The sequence below is a fragment of the Gossypium arboreum genome, chromosome 4 (assembly GCF_025698485.1).
Source record: "Gossypium arboreum isolate Shixiya-1 chromosome 4, ASM2569848v2, whole genome shotgun sequence".
NCBI lineage: Eukaryota > Viridiplantae > Streptophyta > Magnoliopsida > Malvales > Malvaceae > Gossypium > Gossypium arboreum.
The window spans coordinates 7,382,922-7,402,739 of NC_069073.1; the positions used below are offsets into that span (position 1 = coordinate 7,382,922).

General features: G+C 32.9%; 1 protein-coding gene across 2 annotated transcripts; it reads right to left on the bottom strand.

Annotated features, from left to right (window-relative positions):
* Positions 1 to 9,124: 9,124 nt before the first annotated feature.
* Positions 9,125 to 19,000, bottom strand: LOC108457852 (MACPF domain-containing protein At4g24290-like). Of its 2 annotated transcripts, none has more exons than XM_017757031.2 (7): positions 18,488 to 19,000; positions 17,627 to 17,865; positions 16,833 to 17,031; positions 14,273 to 14,338; positions 13,900 to 14,086; positions 11,599 to 11,765; positions 9,125 to 10,173 (listed from the first exon to the last, which is right to left on the bottom strand). In XM_017757031.2, the coding sequence occupies exons 1-7, from the start codon at positions 18,725 to 18,727 to the stop codon at positions 9,508 to 9,510; spliced, it is 1,764 nt and encodes a 587-aa protein (XP_017612520.1). In that variant the 5' UTR covers positions 18,728 to 19,000; the 3' UTR covers positions 9,125 to 9,507. The 2 variants fall into 2 exon arrangements, with proteins under 2 accessions (XP_017612520.1, XP_017612519.1); XM_017757030.2 differs by having other exon boundaries at positions 13,900 to 14,092.
* Between the last annotated feature and the right edge of the window lie 818 nt (positions 19,001 to 19,818).

The window sequence follows — 19,818 nt, forward strand, 5'->3', positions numbered from 1 at the left end:
ACAAGGATTTGAACCATGGGCTAACAAGAACATTAAGCTAGCAACTAAAACATGCATGAACCTCAAACATACCTTAATCTTGATGCAAGTTTAGCCAACCTCTTCCTAATCCTCTTCCAAACCAAGTATGAAGCAAAACTCCTTCCTTAACCTTAGTATTTTCTACCAACAAGAGAGTGAAAAGAGATGAACAAAATTTTTTCTTTCTTCCTTTAGGACATTCGCCAAGCTATGGAGGAAGATGGACACTTTTTTTTTGTTTCTCATCTACTAACATTAATTGTTTATTCCATACCCTTATTTTATTCTTTCCATCATAACCCATTTACTAAACATGTTTCATGACATGATTTTTGCCCATAAATCCTTGTCATGGCTTACCACTAGCTATGGGGGAAATTTGACATGCAAGTCCATTGTTTTGCATGCATCCTTTAATTAGTCATCACACATTTCCCTCATACTTTCAAAGTTTATTACTAGGTCCTTTCTAGTGAAATTCACATCTATAATTCTAAATCAAAGCATAAAAAATATCACACATGAGTTAACACACATTATAGGCAATAAAATAAATATTAAATTATTTTTATGCCTTGGTTTTGTGGTCCCGAAACCACATTTCGACTAGGGTCGTTTTAAGGCTGTCACATTCAAAGTCAGAACAGGGGAACCCAAATTCATTTTGACCTTGTCTCACAAAATTCATTATATCTCAAAATTTACAAATCCATTGCTTACACAATTTATTCTATGAGAAACTAGACTTAATAAGCTTTAATTCATTTTATTTCATCATAAACTTACAGCACTCAACCATGGTGACTTTCAATTTCATCCATGAAATAAAAAACTAATGAATTTAATAGTAGGACCTAGTTGTAAAAGTCTTAGAAACACAAAAATTACAAGAAAAAGGCAATGATTAACTCACTTGGTGCAAAAATTATGAAATACCAGCTTAGATAACCCTCCTATGGCGTTTTTAGCTACTGGAATTGAAGAGAAATGAAGAGAAATCTAGATATTTCCTATTTAGTCCTAGCTTTATTTAGTTAATTTTGCAATATTCCAATTTTGCCCTTAATTTATCAATTTTCCTGCTGATTTCATGCCCTTGCCGTCCAGCCATCATAAATTTTGGGTCTATTTGCCTTTTAAATCCTTTCTCATTAGACTCTTAAGCTATTTAATCATACTAGTAACTTTTATACCTATTACAATTTAGTCCTTTTCATTTAATTAACTACCCAAACATTAAAATTTCCTAACGAAATTTTAATACCACATTACTAACATTTCATAAATATTTATAAAATTATTTTCGAATTGGTTTTACGAGATAGAGGTCCCGATACCTTGTTTTTACCCAATTTCTTCAATAATTTCTTTTTCTAACTAACCACTAAATCGGTAAAATTTTTCTATCAATATTTTCATACGATTTTCCTATCATATCAATTTTCATGCAAAAATATTGAAATAAATTTATCTTTAAATCGGATTTGTTGTTACGAAACCACTATTCCGATAACTTTGAATTTAGGCCATTACATTTAAGCATCTTGAAGTTCGATTGTAATATTGCCATACCCAACCCAAACACCGGGTCAAAGGATTGGGATGTTATATTCGTTGCCAAAACAACTTCGGGGATTTCACGTCAATTAATCATTATAAACCTCAAATTATATCGAAACACTTATCAAAATTTTCTTGTAAACTTTAACAACTTTTCAATTTAATCCTTTTTTGTCATAAAAGTTCAATATTCACTAATTAATCATATTAAATCAATTTTATTTCTTGTTACACTTTAATCACATAATTTATCTCAATATCTTTTTTCACATATAAATTTTTTATGTATATTACACTTCTATTATTTCATCCACATATTTTCTCAAGTTTGACAATTTAGTTCTTATCATCATAAAAATTCCATTTTTTCCACAATTCCACTTTTACAATACTTTATGCATATTTCATCATCTCATAACACATTTATTAAAATTTTATCATATTTTTCTTATTCACATATTAAATTATTTCACTTTATTTTACAAATTTACCACAAAACTTCACCAAGTCTACATTTTAATATTTAAATAACAAGAAAATTTATGGGTACTTACCTTTTCCAACTTCAAATCACTTGCTCTTCCTTTTTCCTCATCACTTAATTCATTTTCTAAATCTCTTTCTTGAACATCATATCAAAACATAAAACTTTCCATGAGTGATCTTCACTTTAACATCTTTTATATACTTTTCTAACAAAATTGAACTTGAAAACAATATAAAACCTTAATATTCATACCTTTTTCTCTTGGAATCAAGCTTTAGCTTATTTTCTCTCTCCTCCAACTTCTATTACTTGAATCTAAATTGAAATTCTTACTTTCCATAGTCTCCTTATCATTTCCCTCTTTTGGTGATTATGAAAATTCATTTGATTTTTAGGTGAAAATGGTAGATTTTGATGGAAAAAATCAAATTGCAAAGAAAACAAAACTTTTTTTCTTCAAGATGGTAGACATGAGCTTGAAAGAAAGATAAAGAAATTTCCATCATCTTTTCTTTTTATTTTCTTATTCATTAGTTAAATAAAATATCTTATATTAAAATAATCTTAACAAATCAAAATCTAACACCGATATTCATAATTATCATGATGTTTCACAATAATTATCTTAATTGAGAAATGATGTAACACCCCTCCACCTAACCCGATTGCCAGGTCAAGGTACCGGGATGTCACATTTGTTGCTAGAGCAACTTCAATATTACTTTATCAAATAAACATTCATATCACATTAAGAATATGTTTATCTGGCTTAATTGAGCTTAAAACAAGCTTTAGATGTAGTGCTCCTAACCCATATCCATCATCGAAACAGGGTTACAGAGTATTCCCGAAATTTACAAATCAAATATAGACAATTTATAACTTTTAACATTCATATCAGAAATCAATCATAATCAATCATATTGTCCCTTATATGAGCCCTCGAGGCCCAAAATACGCATTAGAAATAAGTCGGGACTAAACCGGGTGCTCAGAAAAATTTTCAGAAAACATCAAAAATTTTAACCCAAGTGCTTGTCTAAATTTTGGGTCAACACGTCCAATTGTGTTTGTTCACTTTTTAAGTCTTAGCCGAATCCCATTCTTTGCTTCCATAAACATTTCAAACTATTCCATTTGAGCCTATCTTTCATCATTTTAAGTCTATTTTGCCCAAGCCATTCAGATTTACTCAAATTCACAATCGGGCAACAGTATGACACGAATCATTCCGAGACGAGTTCGTTTCAAGACACAAGGTCGTGTCTCTGCCCGTGTGTTTACTACTAGGCATTCTGTTTAACATTAATTAGGGTGCAGGGGACACACAGCCAGAACACACGTCCTTGGGGCAAGTTGTGTGTCATACACGGGACACATGCTTGTGTCTCTTTCCGTGTGGACTAAAATAGGTCATTTTCCAAGCCACATTTCTCACCCATTTTGATTTCAACCTAAACACATCAATTTGCACACTTATAAGTCATAACAAGACTTTCAATCCAAGCCAAAATTGAGCTTAGTACATAACATATCATCACATATGTTCAATAATCCAAACTTACCAAAATAACCATACACACATATATAAGCATATTTTACTAATTATACTATCTTAAACCACTCATCAATATACTTATGTGATTTACATCATTCATCAATTTCAATCACACATCAAACATGTTAAGGCCTTATATATATACATATCAAAATGTACCAATCGCAAGCCATACCAATGGCTAATTGTAACCAAACACATACATGTCATCATTGGCCAAATTTAGCCTATACATGCCATTATAATCAAAATTTAGTTTGTTATATATATACCGAAATGAGCTAATAGATAGTGTGAGATATCTTCGCCAAGCTTCCAACCCAATGTGCTTTTGAATTATTATAAAATAGGGAAAATGAAATAGGAAAGATAAAACAGAGTAAGCATTTAATACTTAGTAAGTTTGTATAACATGAAATTTAACTTACCATTATTTTACATATAAGGTAAGCATACAAAACATATTCCAAACAACTTGTCCAAAAGCCTAAACACATATCCTCCAAAACCATGTTATTCATGTATTTCATATGAATATCAGAAACATGTATGAGCTTACAATAATCAAATTTCTATATTCATACACTTTCCTTAACATGTGTCCTTGTAATGAGTACAACCATATCCATGTATTTCAATTATATTTCCGTAATAATTCATTTCGAATCCAGATTGTCTTATATCAGAACTTTGCCTGTTGAACTATTTAAAATATTGTTGGATACACAGGTAGTATACACGAAATGTACAAATCTATAATCCGTCAATTCATATGCAGGTATGCTCATGCGAGCATATAAATGGGAAGCTCTTCTGAGCTATGGGATAGGAAGCTCATGTTAGCCATGAAACAGGAAGCTCATAAGAGCCGTAATTGGAAAGCTCATGTGAGTTATTATCGGGAAGCTCCGGAGAGCCATTAATCAGAAAGCTCATGCGAGCCATAAACGGGAAGCTCAAGAGAGCCAATTATTGGGAAGCTCGTGAGAGCCATATAACGGGTTGCTCATAAGAGCTAAATAATGGGATGCTCATAAGAGCTAAATAACGGGATGCTATTGCAAGCTGTGGTGTTTCCACAACACATGCAAGACCACAGCCAATTGAGAACCCTTAACGACATTGTTATTTGTATCCATCAAATTTCTTAGGTTCAATGGGACTTAGTACTTTTCAGATATATTCGGTTATGTGATCCATAAATACACATGGTAATTTACAAAAATTTCATACAATAATATTCAATTAAAAACATATAAATATACAATTTAATTACACGAACTTACCTCGATAAGTGTTCGTGTATGCAAAAACTACTAATCTGACACTTTCTCTTTTCCTCGATCTAACACCGTATCAAATTTATCCGGATCTATACGAATGAATTTAACTTTATTTAATGCAATTCACATTCAATTCAGTCCAATACACATTTTTGGAAAATTTGTTATTTTGCCCTTATACTTTTACTTAATTATGATTTTGCCCTTAAGCTTGGAAAATAAAATTCATACAATTTAATCCTTATTCCAAGCCTAGCCGAATTTCATATATAACAATAGCAGCCCATGTATTTCATGAGATTTAGAATTTTTTTATGAATTTTCCATCTTTACAATTTAGTCCCTAAATCATAATTTCATCAAAATTCACTTTACAAAATACTTTTAAATATCCATCAACATATCAAATTCATCATTTAATAACTATAATCATATAAAATTATCAATTGAAACTTCCAAAATTTTCAATAAAATCAAAAACTAAGGTAAGGTGTAGTTGGACCTAATTGTAAAAATCTCAAAAACATAAAAATTACAAGAAACAGGTAAGAATTGAACTCACATGAAGCCAAAATATGAAGGACCAACTTAAACCCTTTCTCCTATGGCTGTTCTAGGCCGAATTTTATGAAGAAATGTCTAGAAAATCTTTTAATTCCAATTTTTTTGTTTTTAATTTTAATTTATTTACTATTTTGCCATTAATGGCTTTATTTTACTATTTTTTCTTACTTATGCTGCCTCACCCATCAATTAAGGCATAATTATTCCTTAAGTCCTCCCTCATTTATTAATCAAGCCATTTAATCACTTAATTCTTATAATTAGCAAGTTTTGCACCTTTTTTAATTTAGTCCTTTTTATCAAATTAGACATGTAATCGATAAAATTTCTTAATGAAATTTTCATATGACATTCTTATCATACTATATACTATAATATAATATTAAAATAAATTTTTTTCAGACTTGAATTTGTGGTCCCAAAACCACTGTTCCGATTTCACTGAAAACAAGCTGTTACATTAGAAAACATTTGGACAAAACAAAACTTAATTCGGGACAAAAGGATGAAAACTCAAGCACTTAAAAGCTCGTTACGATGTCGGTCTTTCATCATGATGACAAGGAAATCCCTCATCACGGTGTCACTCTTTGAGTTGCCTCGTTGTAACGTTAATATCCCGTCATCGTGACATCGGTTGTCATGACTACGCGAAACTTCACGTCACGGCATCAACCCTGCAATTTCACATCACGACGTCAACCCTGTAATTTCACATATTGCACATTTTTGCTATTTGATGCCTAAAACCACTTTCATATGCCATATAACCTACCAACATCCAATATCACCTTCAAATATACCAATTACCAGCCTAAATCCCAAAATGCAAAGTTTACAATATAAGCCATGGCACCTATGTTTGCAGGTTAGAACCATATGGGCTGAGGGCATGGGTGTGTGCCAGCCTGTGTGGCAGTATAACGTAGGCCCAAAACCCTTTTGGAGGTTGGAAATTTGGTCTATGACTGATAATGATTTTTTCTATTGTATGAATGATCTGAACTTGATTGATTGGAAACTCTCTGATACTCTGTAACTGACACATGAATGTTATAACTGTAAGTGCATTATGAATATCGGTACTCTGCATATGCATGGGTTGGGATGTTGTGGAAAAGGAAGTAATCTACTCTGAATCAATGGTTAAGACACTATGCGAATAGTTCTGATTCTGACGCTTTAACGCAACATGATTCAACAGCTAAGTTGTGTTACTGTAAACGTGTCAAATAGACACTTCACAGTGTGTAGGGACGGTTGGGCATTGAATATCCTTAATGGTGTGTTGGGATAGTTGAAGATGGTGTATAGCAGTTGGGGTTTAAGAATATCTATATCTGAATCTGATCTATCTATCTATCTATCTATATATATATGAAATTGCACATATATAAATGTTTATCTGTGTACAACTGATCTGTTCTGAATATTGCAAATAGTTGTGTACCGAACCGAATCTCTGAATATAACTACTTTACAAATGAATATGAATTGAATAATTTGACTACGGTTACGCACTGAGTTCACAACTCATTCTGTTTTTGGTTGGATTTCAAGTGATCCCCAGTCTTGATCGGGTTAGTGTTGCGGGAGCTCGGTCAACCTTTTATCTTTTATTTTAAGTATTGCCACTGGGGATTTGTATTTTATGAAATTTACAAAGATTATATGTTTTAAATTACTGTTACCTTGAATGATACATAGGAATGTTTTCGTTTGAATATGCTATGGTGGTCTGGATTTTAGTATGAATATTGTAACCCTCCAAACTTAGTCTGGACGCCTAGATCGGGTCTAGGGTGTTACATATTCAATACAATAGTGCTATTCAATACAACCTACCACCTTGAGACTAATGGTCAATCTAAGAGATTAAACCAACGAATAGAACAATATTTGAGAAGCATGTGTTTGTTCAAACTTAAAGATTAGGCTAATTGGCTACCATAAGCTGAGTGGTGGTAGAATTTTAACCACCACCACACAACTCTGGTATGGACTCCCTTTGAAGCCCTCTATGGGAATAAGCTCTTTATTCTCGACTCAGATATCAATTCCCTAGTAGACATTGTATAGTAGTTGATGTAAGGCAGGGAAAAACATTTGAAGCGAACAAACATCGAAGTGAAAGAACATTTGAAGTGGGAGGCCAGGTTTACCTGAAAGTGCAACCTTACAAATAGTCGTCTATGGCTTTGAGGAAAAATTTGGAGTTGGTTGCACGCTATTATGGCCTTATACAATTGAAAAGAAAATAAGATTAGTGACCTATCAACTCAAGCTTCTAGATGATGCCAAAATCCATCTGGTCTTCCACGTAAGCTTGCTTAAGAAACGAGTGGGGGACAAAGTCATTACCTACGAGACATTTCTAAAGATTGGAGAGGACAGGTAACACAAAGTCTATCCTATAGCGGTTCTCGATACTAGCATAATCAAACATCACAATCAAGCTATACTTTTAATCCAATGGATCAATTTGGGACCTGGACAAGCTACTTGGGAGGACTTTTCCGTTCTGCAAAGCCAATTTATTGACTTTGATCCTTAGGGACAAAGATTGACTTAAGAATGGGGCATTGCCATGAGTCTAAAAGAAATGAAGGGTTTTGAATTATGACAGGGAAAGACCGAGAATTAAAGGGCCAAGAGACTGGGTAAAGTACTGAAATAGATGGACGGGATAACTAATGGGCTTGAAGAGTGGATAAAATATGAACGCAGAAGAAACAGGAAAGGGAAAAGAAAAAGGGCCAACAAATCTTCATGTTACAGAAGGAAAAGCCTTGATATCTACAGTTGAACGATTTTAAGCATAGAATCCCTAAAATGCTAATGACAACCGTCTAAAAATAATTCGATAGTACAATTTCGTTACAACAATTTCATGCATAAGGATTGTCGTAACAACTCTTTCTCTATCATGAATGAATTATCAAAACTTTTCTCTTCATTTTCTTATTTTCTCCTTAAACCTCTAGATTCTTCAAAAAATTCAATAAGCAAACAAATGAGTTATGATTAATGTTTCTTAAACTGAATCGGTAGTTAAATTGATCAAGCCATCAATTTTTCAATTAAAAAATTATTAAAATTTTAAAAAATAAATAAAAAAATAAATTTTAAAATCTAGTTAAATTAGTTCATATCAATTTCCAAACCAATCAGTTCAAAGCCCCTTTCCAAACTGATAACCCAATTAATTCCCTATCCAACTGACCAGTCCAATCTAATTTAGACAATATAATTTAGACAATATAGATTAGAACACAAACTCACTTCAAATTTAGATTTTTCGTTGGGGCTCAAATCTAGAGTGAAGAGTAGCGAGTTTATTAACCATTTTAGACAAAAATGACCTTAGTTTTTATTATCCCTAGATGGTAAAGTATTTTCTAGCCTACCCTTACAAAACAATTAATTAATTAAAATATTTATATAAACACATAAAATGAAATTATTAAAATTTTATTTGTTAAATATCATTAAAACACTTATAAGATAATTACTAATACACTTGGATTAATGTAAATAATTATTAAAATAAACAATAAATAATTACATTAATAATAACAATAAAGAAACAAAATTATTACGATAGTATTATTATTTTATCTCCCACGTCGGAAGAAACAATAAAATGGAAAATTGAAGAGAAGAACGGTATTGATTGGGGAATAACTTATTATATTCATAACAATATGTATATATATATATATATATATATACACAACTACCAAACCAAGTTTAATCTTTGAGCAGAAACCCAATGCAAGCAATTTATGATCCTAAAATATTTCTGCAAATCCTACTATATAACAAATGAAATAAAGGAAAAATCTTCAACCTTATCCCAAAACTACTTAATAGCCTGTCATATCTTCATCAAGCAGACAATCCTTGCAAGCCAGTGCCTACCAATTTCACCTTTTAACCCAAATTGCTTGGGAAGGGAAATTCAAAAGGCGAAATGAACCAAAACAATAGACCTGTTATATACTGCTGATCTAAGTTGTTCGATTTGTGATCCGCTAATCCGGTAATATCATGGTCAAGAGAGAGTATTTTACCTTCAATGATATTTTCCCCTTTTCAACAATCAGCCTTGCACCTGAGACAACCCAGTACCCAGGTAAATCCTGGGGTCCTCTACTCATCTCTGTTGTGTCTACAAATTGCAGAACTTTTGGTGGTTGGCTCGGCATTGGAGGGCCCCCAGGGTACAACGCGGAATTTATATTGACATCGGCTGGCCGTGGAGCGTGTTTCTGTGCACCTGTAAAGCGAGTGCTAATAAAAGTTGAGATAATCCCAGATTTTTGAGCCAAGCCAGGAGAGCCATCCCACTCAGGCTGCTTGATGGCCTTTGCACCTATTAACTTGGAAAAATGCAACCGTAAGAGTAGAACTTTCTTCAAGCCATAGACTCCAACTTCAAAGTGAGCACCAGTAACAATAGAGACATCATCATCAACATCTACGGGTGCTGTGCAGACATGGGAGCAACTCTTCCACTGAACCTTCTCATAGTATTTGCGTTCAGACGAGGGATCAGAGACACTGACGCTTGGTCCATCCTCAAGCTGGAACGCCTTTGGCAGTGAGGAAAGATGCTGCAAGTGAATTGCCAAGCGGTTGCCTCTTTTGCCTTCCAAATAAAGCCGAAGGCCAGTTACAGGCTTTTTATCTACATAAACCTGTCAAAGGAACTCAAAGCAAAGTAAATGAGTACAAAAATAGTTATAACAATAGCTTATTGACAACATCGGTGGCATTGCCATATTGACTTTCAATGAATTGACAAAATTCACAAGCATTTTCTTATTTTTGTACAAAACCCGTTTAAGAGTAAGGATATTTTACAGGAAAAGAGGAGGAAAAAATGTTATTTTCAAGATGGTTTATAGTTCCCTCGACAATGACAACAAAATGTTATTTACAGCAAACTCGAGATGCAAAATCAAATTCATAATAAAAATAAAGGAAAAACAACTAAGACTAGAGGCCTGAGCTTCCTTAATTTGATAATAAAGTAACATCAAACAAATTCCTTGCCTATAATCTTTAGTGCACACAGTCTACCAAATATTTAACTTCCCTATAACAACAATAACAGAGTACTGATTTTAGAGTGTAATTAAATTCTTTTATCCTCCAACAATTGTTAATCAGCCTATATATATTATTATATATATGATAGCTATTTTGCGCTGTCTGAACTTAAACATATAGTTCTAAATTTGATATCACATTTTTGGTCATGTGGATGTCTTACAGCCAGTTCAACTCCAAAATCAGTTCTACCCTACTTAACTTACATTAGGATTTCAGGACATTTCTCTTTTATGGCCAAATAACATCTAAAGTAACTTAGGGTTTCTATCAAAGAGCATACAAGGGAGCAAGGATATACATTTTGAGAGAAACTACAACATTTAACAATGCCTGTGGATATAGCATATTAACTTAGCACAGAAATAGACTATGATACATCATTTTTGCTTTCTAATTTGGTTCACATTTAAGCTCCATCAAAGGCATGCACTTTGGGTGTGCTTAGTTGGGTGGAAAAGTGAAGGGATCGGAGGACGGAGTGAAAATGTGGAAAAAGAAAATAAATTTTGAGTGTTCTTGGTTGGGAAGAAAAGTAAGAGGAAAGATAATAGGAGAGATGATCATTTTCCATCCTAATGCATAAAAATCAATCCTTCCAAATTGGAATGATGAGAGGAGAGAAAATGAGAGAGATGAGTATGTTAGTTCAAAATTATGCAATTTTTTGAAATTTTTATCTTCTTTCCTTTCATTTTTCAACTCTACCAAGCAATGTATGGAAAGGAAATGTAACTTTCTTTCCATTTTTCCATCTTTCCTACCAAGCACACCTATGGAAAGAAAAATTATGTTTTCCATCCTTCTAGTTTTCTACCCCTTCAATTTTCCATCCTTCTAATTTTCTTTCCACTCTACCAAGCAAAGCCTTGTGGCAACTAATGCATTAACATGCCACACAGGCACAGAGACAATACATCAAAGTGTCTGCTTTAGTTTTTATCCAGCGTAACACTGGGTTTTCACGTTGGAAAAGGCAGAAAGGTAACATAAAAGACTGGGAATATTACCGGTGTTGTGTTAACATAAAGCTTAGGGCCCATGAAGCTAAACTGCAATGATGCACTATTTTGTTGCTTCTTCTGAGGACCAAGGGCAAGCTCACCAAATACTGGTGCCCACTGCTTTGGAAGCTGAAACTCCAAAAACTGGTGTAGTTCATCAATTGAAGGCTTATCTGTATGTAAAAGGAAAAACCATAAATGGATAATGCTTCAATTCCTTGATACCAGAATCAAATTTTGGAAATGCCAAACAAAAAGCACAATGAAGACAAACATAAATCTAGCAACTCATTTATCTTTAATTTCTATTTCTTAGAAAAAGAAAAATAACAAATCAGTTTAGCTTCAGAATATATGCTGAAAATGATATTGATATTTATTTAGAGAAGTAGGTGTTAGTTGTTTTCTTACTTATGAAGGTGATCAGAATCTTAAGGACAAGGATTGATACATGCATAAACATATTATAATCCCAAATGAACCTTTGTATCCAAAGAAAAGCTTGAGGATATTTACAACTTTTACATTAACAAAAATTACCATCAGAAACCAACAAACCATGTCAAGTCAAAATGAAATGATGATTTGATAATGACACAATAACACAAGGACAAAAAAACCTGAATAATCAAGTTATAGGACAAAGCAAGAATGCTTCTATTAAAATATACAGCTGTGATGTCGTCTTTTTCATTCAAACTTCTATCCTCCAAGAAAACATAAAAGAAAAAGCCGAGGAATAAAGCCAAATTTGGCACTATATTATGGATCAATGTGAATCTCGCCACAAATTAATTTTTTATCATTTTAGGACAAAAATGCAACAGAGCAGAGAAATTTCTAAGAATTTCTACAATAACAGAATATTCGATCTCCATAACTTCACATCCACTGCTCACTTAAAATTAAACTATAATGGAAAATTTTAATGCAATTGAAAATACAACATTCACCCATTGCATAGGGACAAATTTGGCCATAGAGTTAAAACACAAATGAAGTTCCAAATATCTTAAATGGGGGACTTTAAAGTTAAGAAACGAGCCACAAGAAATCCCAAAACTGAAATTAGGAATAGGAGATTTGAAGTTCATGGAAAAGCTTGTAACAGCGTACCATGAATTGAACTAGGCGAGATACCTTTTCTTGATTGTAAGTATCATCCTTTTAAATTTATCACATCAAGGTCCTTAAAAGCCAATGCTACTTGTATTATCATTCATGAATAAAATTGCTTCATACTAACAGATAACTTGTATACTAAAATTAACTCTGACGTTAAATTAAACACCCTCACTGCTCATTTAGATTATTTGGTTCCTCCACATAATATAAAGATAGAGTTTCTTGTCATTTAAGGGATGCAACAAGATGATTCGCCACAAAATGAAGTATGCATGCATACGCAATTAAAGATATAATACTAATGAATAAAGGAAGGAAATGATGCTTGGAATAATAGCAAACCTACTTGTCTTATCAAAGCAGAGAACATGGTCAGACTAAGAAAATTTTGGTCAATTCCTAAATTTTTTCACAGAAGAAATGAATGGGAGCCATGCATCATCAATGGAGAGCATGATGCGAGCATCCCTTTGAAAGGTTAAGGAAGATTAGAGATCTATTAATGGAAACTCTTCCAAACATTAAAAGTAGAAGTGAGAGCTGTTTAACGAAGATTGCTCAGGATATTTGATTGCAAGAAGTGAGAATTAATAAAATTGTAGAATTTCCACTCATTGCACTAATTACTTAGGAGCAAACTGAGAAAGCAAGTTCACTTTTATACCAGACTTTATTTCAGTAAATAGTCCTTCCCTACAATATATTGCCAAAGACATTACTGTAATTTCAAAAAATCAAGCAACAGAAATAGTAGATATTGACCAGAAGTGTATAGTATCTATCAGAAGTGCCTACTTTTGTGATGCCAAGCAATTACACTTTCCCTAGATCAGATTTCTAGAAATGCTTAGCCAAAAGGCTTATTAACAATGGATGATACTTTTAAAAAATGCAGCTTATATGCACAATGGAGAACATTTCCTTACAAAAGATTTTTATGGCCAAGACAAGTCAACCGGAGACTAGAAAGACAAATTCATCATGAACAGAATGATTAATATAGACGATACCCATCAAGAAAATGATAATGAAACACATTGTCAGCCAAACAATAAGCTATGGTTTTTATTTTGCAGAAATTATTTAGTCAAAATTTGTTGGAAATTTCAATCATTGTTCAGATGGTAACCACAAATTTGTTTAAAAGATATCAGTAAATAATGAATTAAGTTTTGTACGTACAACGAAGGTATAGATTGATGGCATGTGTCAGATATCCACTCCCATTAACTCCAGAAAGCAATGATGTGATTGGGATAAAAGACATGGAAATCACATCTGGTTCAGACTGAACAGTTTGACACCATTCACTGTGTGACAAATTTGAATTCAACTTCCCTCCCTTCCTTTTGCATATGAATTTAATATCCTGAAACTGCAACATGTTGATATAAAGCTCTTAACTGGAAAGCTACATTTGATGATAATAAAGAATTTGAGGTTATTAAGAGGCTATTAAGAGCATTTGTGGCATGTACTAAAACAAGCGATGCATAAGTTCATTCACTCTCTAAACATTAAATTTCTAATATAAACTTATTTTCAAGCAACGTACCTCCACTTCAGAATAAGAACTAGTTTGAAACATGTCCATGGAAGCTAGCCCGTGCTCTTTAAAAATCTGAAAGATGAACCATAAGTAATTTTAATGTATTCATGTGTGCTTTTTGCATCTAATGCAATATAAAGTGCTAACAAGCAGATCTAGCGGGTTAGTTATTTCAACATGAACTCTGTTTGTAGCCAGCAAACAGGTATAGGCTTGATATTAGACTTTGTCTTTGTAAAGAAGCTGGTTAGGATGAATCAAAATGGCAAACTTTTATAGGTTTCCCAATTGTATCCTTGACTGACTGGATTTATCATAAGTTGGGAAAAAGAATATGCTAAAACTTCTTGTAATAAAAACTCACATTCTTGATCAAGTTCATGACTACCTCCTAGCCTAGGGTATATGGAAGTTTTCATTTTGTTGATCAAGTAACATTCACAAACAGACAAAGAAAAATGAAGCCGATTAAAAATCTATCCCCAAAAGTCTCGTCTTGTTACAAGATCCATGCCCGTCAAGTTTTTGAGGCTCTATATTCATTGTTAAAATGAAAGATAACTGAAGAGAACCACACTTGAGTAAAAGCGGATGCATACAACCTTTCGAGGCTGAGATGGCATGCATTGTACAACTTTGGAGTAGAATTGAGTTAAAAAATTGTAACAGTCAGCAGACTCACAGCAGACAAAGGGATTGGGAAGGATTAAATCTTTGCTGATCAGTTTGGAAATGTAGGAGAATAAACTTCATTCATTTCAAAACTATCAAGTCATCATGATTCATGCACAACAACCAATAAGTAAACCTACTTTAGGACTTTGAGGCTAATTCAAGCCCAAAGTCTATATAAAAAGAATAAAATAAGGCTATAGACTTGATGAATGGGGAAATAAATGATCGTTAAAACTCTCTCCTTGCTTACATAAAAACAAGTAGTATAATATTGGTTGTTCACCTAAAACTGATTTTGAGAAGACAAAACTTTAATAGGATTTTCAAACTAAAATTGGTTTAAATATAACCTGGATTTGTTCTAATAAAGAAGTGTCATTGTTTGTTGCCAACCTTAAATTGATTTTATTTTAAATGACCTAACAAAATATAATTTGACCTTTACATGCAATTCTCATAGAAGTTACATCTTCACCTTCAGATCTATTTTGGTAATCTCACTGATTATTAGTGAATTAAACTTCTTCACAACAGAAAAGAAGAAAACATACATTCCAAACATCTTTAAAATTCTATTGCCAATCTCTCTATCCTTGCTCTCTCAAAAGCATTCAAGAAATCATCCAACACATGAGAACAATTGTCCAATATCAAATTCAGTACAGTAATGTCCGATAACTTATTTTAATTGCATAAACAAATTATTTCACAAAATTTCTTTCCAAAGATCAATCAATATTGAAGGAAGCAAAGTTTAATGCAATTCAATTAAAACACAAGAAATCCAACATCGAGTCATAGTATAGTGACAAATTTGGCATTTACTCAACAAATGACCAAGAGTCCTGGCTTTCAAAGTTCTTATATCTACAATTGTTTAAATATTTGTATATAAATTCTGGACTTACTTTTAACTGAGTTTTAATAAATTATTGAGTAAATCTGTCAAGAAAAGAGAAAACTGCTTGGCTATGAAGGTTATACTTCGGTCTTAAAAGTAATTAATGCAGAGATCAAATCTCAACCATCATAGATAATAATTGTAGAGGTTATATCCTAGCCCTGAAATCTCTAGTTCGGATAATCTTGCAGAATATTAGTGAATTAATCTCCTTAGTAACAGTATACCAAGAGGGAGAAAACATAGGAGTCTTGAGGAAAGGACCAAGCCTCTTTAAAATCTCTATGTTTTGTTTATTTATCCTTACTCTATCAAGAGCTATGCTACTTGGACTCATTTTTCCTGAAGCACATGTGTCGAACATATATTTTGACAAGAGTATAGGAATATATGAAAAAATATTAGAAAAAAATAGAGCATACCCATGTCATACATATCCAACACTAATCCCAAATCCGAATACCATAGATCTAAAACATTTGAGTAGTTATTGCACGTATTGCACTCGTTTGCTTATAATTAGAATTAATTTTCAAATCTCCATACTTGATCAAGTTGTGCATTGTGATAATCCAATTCACTCACATTAGTCTAAGGTCAGTTATTACGTTCCTATTCTTATTATGCTGTTATTTGACTAGAAAGTGAAAACCTTTTAAAGAGACGGAAGAACTTGGATTATTTGAGATTTATTTGTATCCAAAATTTAGGTCAAGAGTTGTTGAGAAGTAATATAAATAGTTTTCTGGACACTTTTATCCGCTGTGTTATGGTTGGATATCATTAATTAGTAGTTCGACAACCCCAAAAACTAGTGTTCTCGTCTCAACTTCAATTTTGCATCAATTTTAGAATTTATTTTGGTTCTCATTTGCTGTTTCTACATCAGCACAGCATCATCTGAACTTGAGCTAAAATCAATATTCTCTCTACATTTCATTGGACATCAAGTGATTCCAATTTACAAGAAGAAGTTTAGATGTTGCTAACCTTTTCGCTCTTGTTTAATTTATCATAGTTGGTCTTGTGCTGAGTTTCTTCTAAGAGCATTTTGTTTGCCAACTCCTTTAATTTCTGTTGTAGTTCAATTGGTTGGAGACCAGATGAATGCATTTGTTTCATATATACAACATCTTTTCCACCCATCTTCACACCAACAATAATGTGGGTTCCATACGTCTCAATAAATCTAAAATACGAAAACAACATAAAGTTTCAATGAGACTTAGAAATTTCATGAATCAACCATGATTTGTAGCACTACTTCATCTCTCCAGAAGTCAAATAAAACAGTAAAGATTCATCAAAGAATTGTTTGAAAACTAAAAGAAACCCTTCATAAAAGGCAATTTTTCCTATAATAGAAAGCAATAAGGTGCAATTTATAACATAGAATTGCTTTAGCCTTCAATCAACAAATTTTATCAATTAATTTAACCTCCACAATAATAAAACTATCATCTCGTCACAGGACTAATTAGGTATATATCGGCTTTATGAGACATGCACTTCCTCTATACAATTATCCAAATTGAAAAGATACAGAGGCAAACCTAGAGAAAAGAAAATGCAAGAACTTATTAGTTTGCCAAGGATTGTGGAATAATGAAACTAAGAATAACAAGTAACAACCAGAAAGCTATTTCTAAGAATGATTTACCAAAAACTAGAAAGTATTATCATCAAATTTAGATCTTAGTCAGCTTGGCAACAAATATTCAAATCTATATTGACCAAAAATTAAAGTAATAATAAGAACGGTGGAAGGAAGAGTAGATACTGACTTAGCTAGAGCAGGAGGATCCCATGACGAAGGGACAGCTTGTTTGACATGATCACATAGCATGACCTGGGATTTCTCTAACGCAACGTTGTAAAGTGTAATGAAAACACCATCAAAAGCGAGCATTTTAGTGTTGGCAGCATCTTTTTGCCAACCTGTTGTGAATTCAAACGCAACATTGAAGTGTCCCGATGGAATTTTACCCGACAGAGACATTTCCTGGTTAAACTTCTCTGACATCTACAAGCAAAAAATACATCACCCACAACTCACAGTAACCAAAAAAATAATGTCAAAATAAGCTGTCAGTCCCTTTACTTATTGAAGTTTGAAATTTAAGACCCCGTACTTTTTTGATAGAAAATACTCAAGTGGCCAATAATTGAAGTTAAAATATGCTCCAAGTCCTAGTACTCTTCATACATTTGGAATTTAGTCCTATTTTTATTTTAGAAAATTTAGTCCCTCTAAAAAAGTAAGTACAATTGTTAACACTATTAAAATTCTTCTCTTAAATTCAAATTCATTGCAACATCATAGCTACCAAGTAATTTCTTCTTTTTTTTTTTTTATTTCAAAATGCCACACCAGCAAATTTAACAGAAAAAGTTTTAACAATATTAAAAATCTGAAAAGTAGAAATTAAATTACTAGAAACAAAAGTAGAAAGGCTAGGAGACTAGAAGCATATTTAAACCGTTATTGAATTAAGATTTTTAAATAAAAACGTAAGACCACTTAATTTTTTATTTTTAGTAACTGTTTATACAGGACTAAATCTCAACCTAGGTAGAATTTAATAAAGATACATATCTGATTCAAACATAAAATTCATTTAAAAAAAGAAAAGGTAAATAGATACCTGCTGAAAAGAAAGGACATCAGATGCGAACCTCATCCGCTCTCCCTTATCGCATTTGATATATTTGGGAACGTTACGAACCAAAACACCACCAGGAACGGCGACGTCACGGACGTGATCGTGGTCGGCGATGGTAATCAAGTTAGAAGCTTTCTTGCAGAATTTGAGCTTGAGATCGACGGTGAGATCGTAACCCAATCCAATGGACTGAAACGCAGTCTCGGCGGCTTTCCTCGCCATCTTCTCTGGAACAACAACAAGTCTTGTTCTGTAATCATGATGTCCATATTTATGTGCTGAAATAGGAAGTTGAAGAAAGGAGTGGTCAAATTTGGCACATTTTCAACGCCGTCGTGTGTGTGTGTGTTTTTTTTTTTTTTTTAATTTTCGTTTTGGGGTTTGGTTTTCGTGAGTTGGGTGAAAAAGTAGTTTGGAAGGAAATATTGAAGAGAAAGTCAAATGGGTTCGGCGCAGCAGTGGCTTCTTTTTTTCTTTTTAGGACACGAGACGAAAAACGGTGGGAACTCCCGCGGTTTTCTTGGGTTAAAATTTGCTATTAGGTGTTGTACTTTACAAAATTTTAGATTTAGTCCTGTTTTTTAAAAGTTAAAAATTCACTTTTTATTTCTATTTAAAAATCTCGGTTTAATCATTAAAATTGTTTATATTTTCTATCAAAATTTATCAATTTAAAATTTTAATTAGGATGTCTTCATACGGGGTTGGCTATGATTGACAAATATATATATGTTAAGTTTCTAGTATGGATCGTACATGAACGGTAGTTGGAGTCGGCGGCTCCCCTAGGTTCCCCCATCTGGGATCCTTGAGGAAGAAGATCAAGTTAGCCCCTGCGAACAGCTTGATGCGCTATCTCCCTTCAACCCTTTGAGCGAAATGTGGCAAAAGAAAAGAAAATCTATGGACCAACCCTATCGTCTCCACCCCGTAGGAACTACGAGATCACCCCAAGGACGCCTTCGATATCCAGGGTCGCGGACCGACCATAGAATCCTGCTTAATAAGTGGAATGCATTTGCTATCCGCTCTTAGGTTGGGCAATAAGGGTCGGAGAAGGGCAATGTTTATTAGAAATAAATAGATATTATAAAAAGAAACTAGATTGTATTAATAATACAAAGTATAAGATCAGTGATTGGTTTAACATAAACATATAAAAGGGAGTTAACCTTCATTTTTTCCACTTTCATTCATTGATTCACTCATTATTACGACGAGATAGGCATGTTTCTATCTCACACTAAGCCGGTAAATTAACAAAAAGTAAATCGAGAATTTTTAGACAAATTTTGACAGAAATTACCATTGAT

Coding starts and splice junctions, on each gene's coding strand:
- LOC108457852 (XM_017757030.2), bottom strand. CDS start 18,727: ATGGCGAGGAAAGCCGCCGAGACTGCGTTTCAGTCCATTGGATTGGGT. Junction 17,866..18,487: donor ATGTCCTTTCTTTTCAGCAG/GTATCTATTTAC, acceptor TTTTGCTTGTAG/ATGTCAGAGAAGTTTAACCA. Junction 11,766..13,899: donor CATCAATCTATACCTTCGTT/GTACGTACAAAA, acceptor TTTTACATACAG/ATAAGCCTTCAATTGATGAA.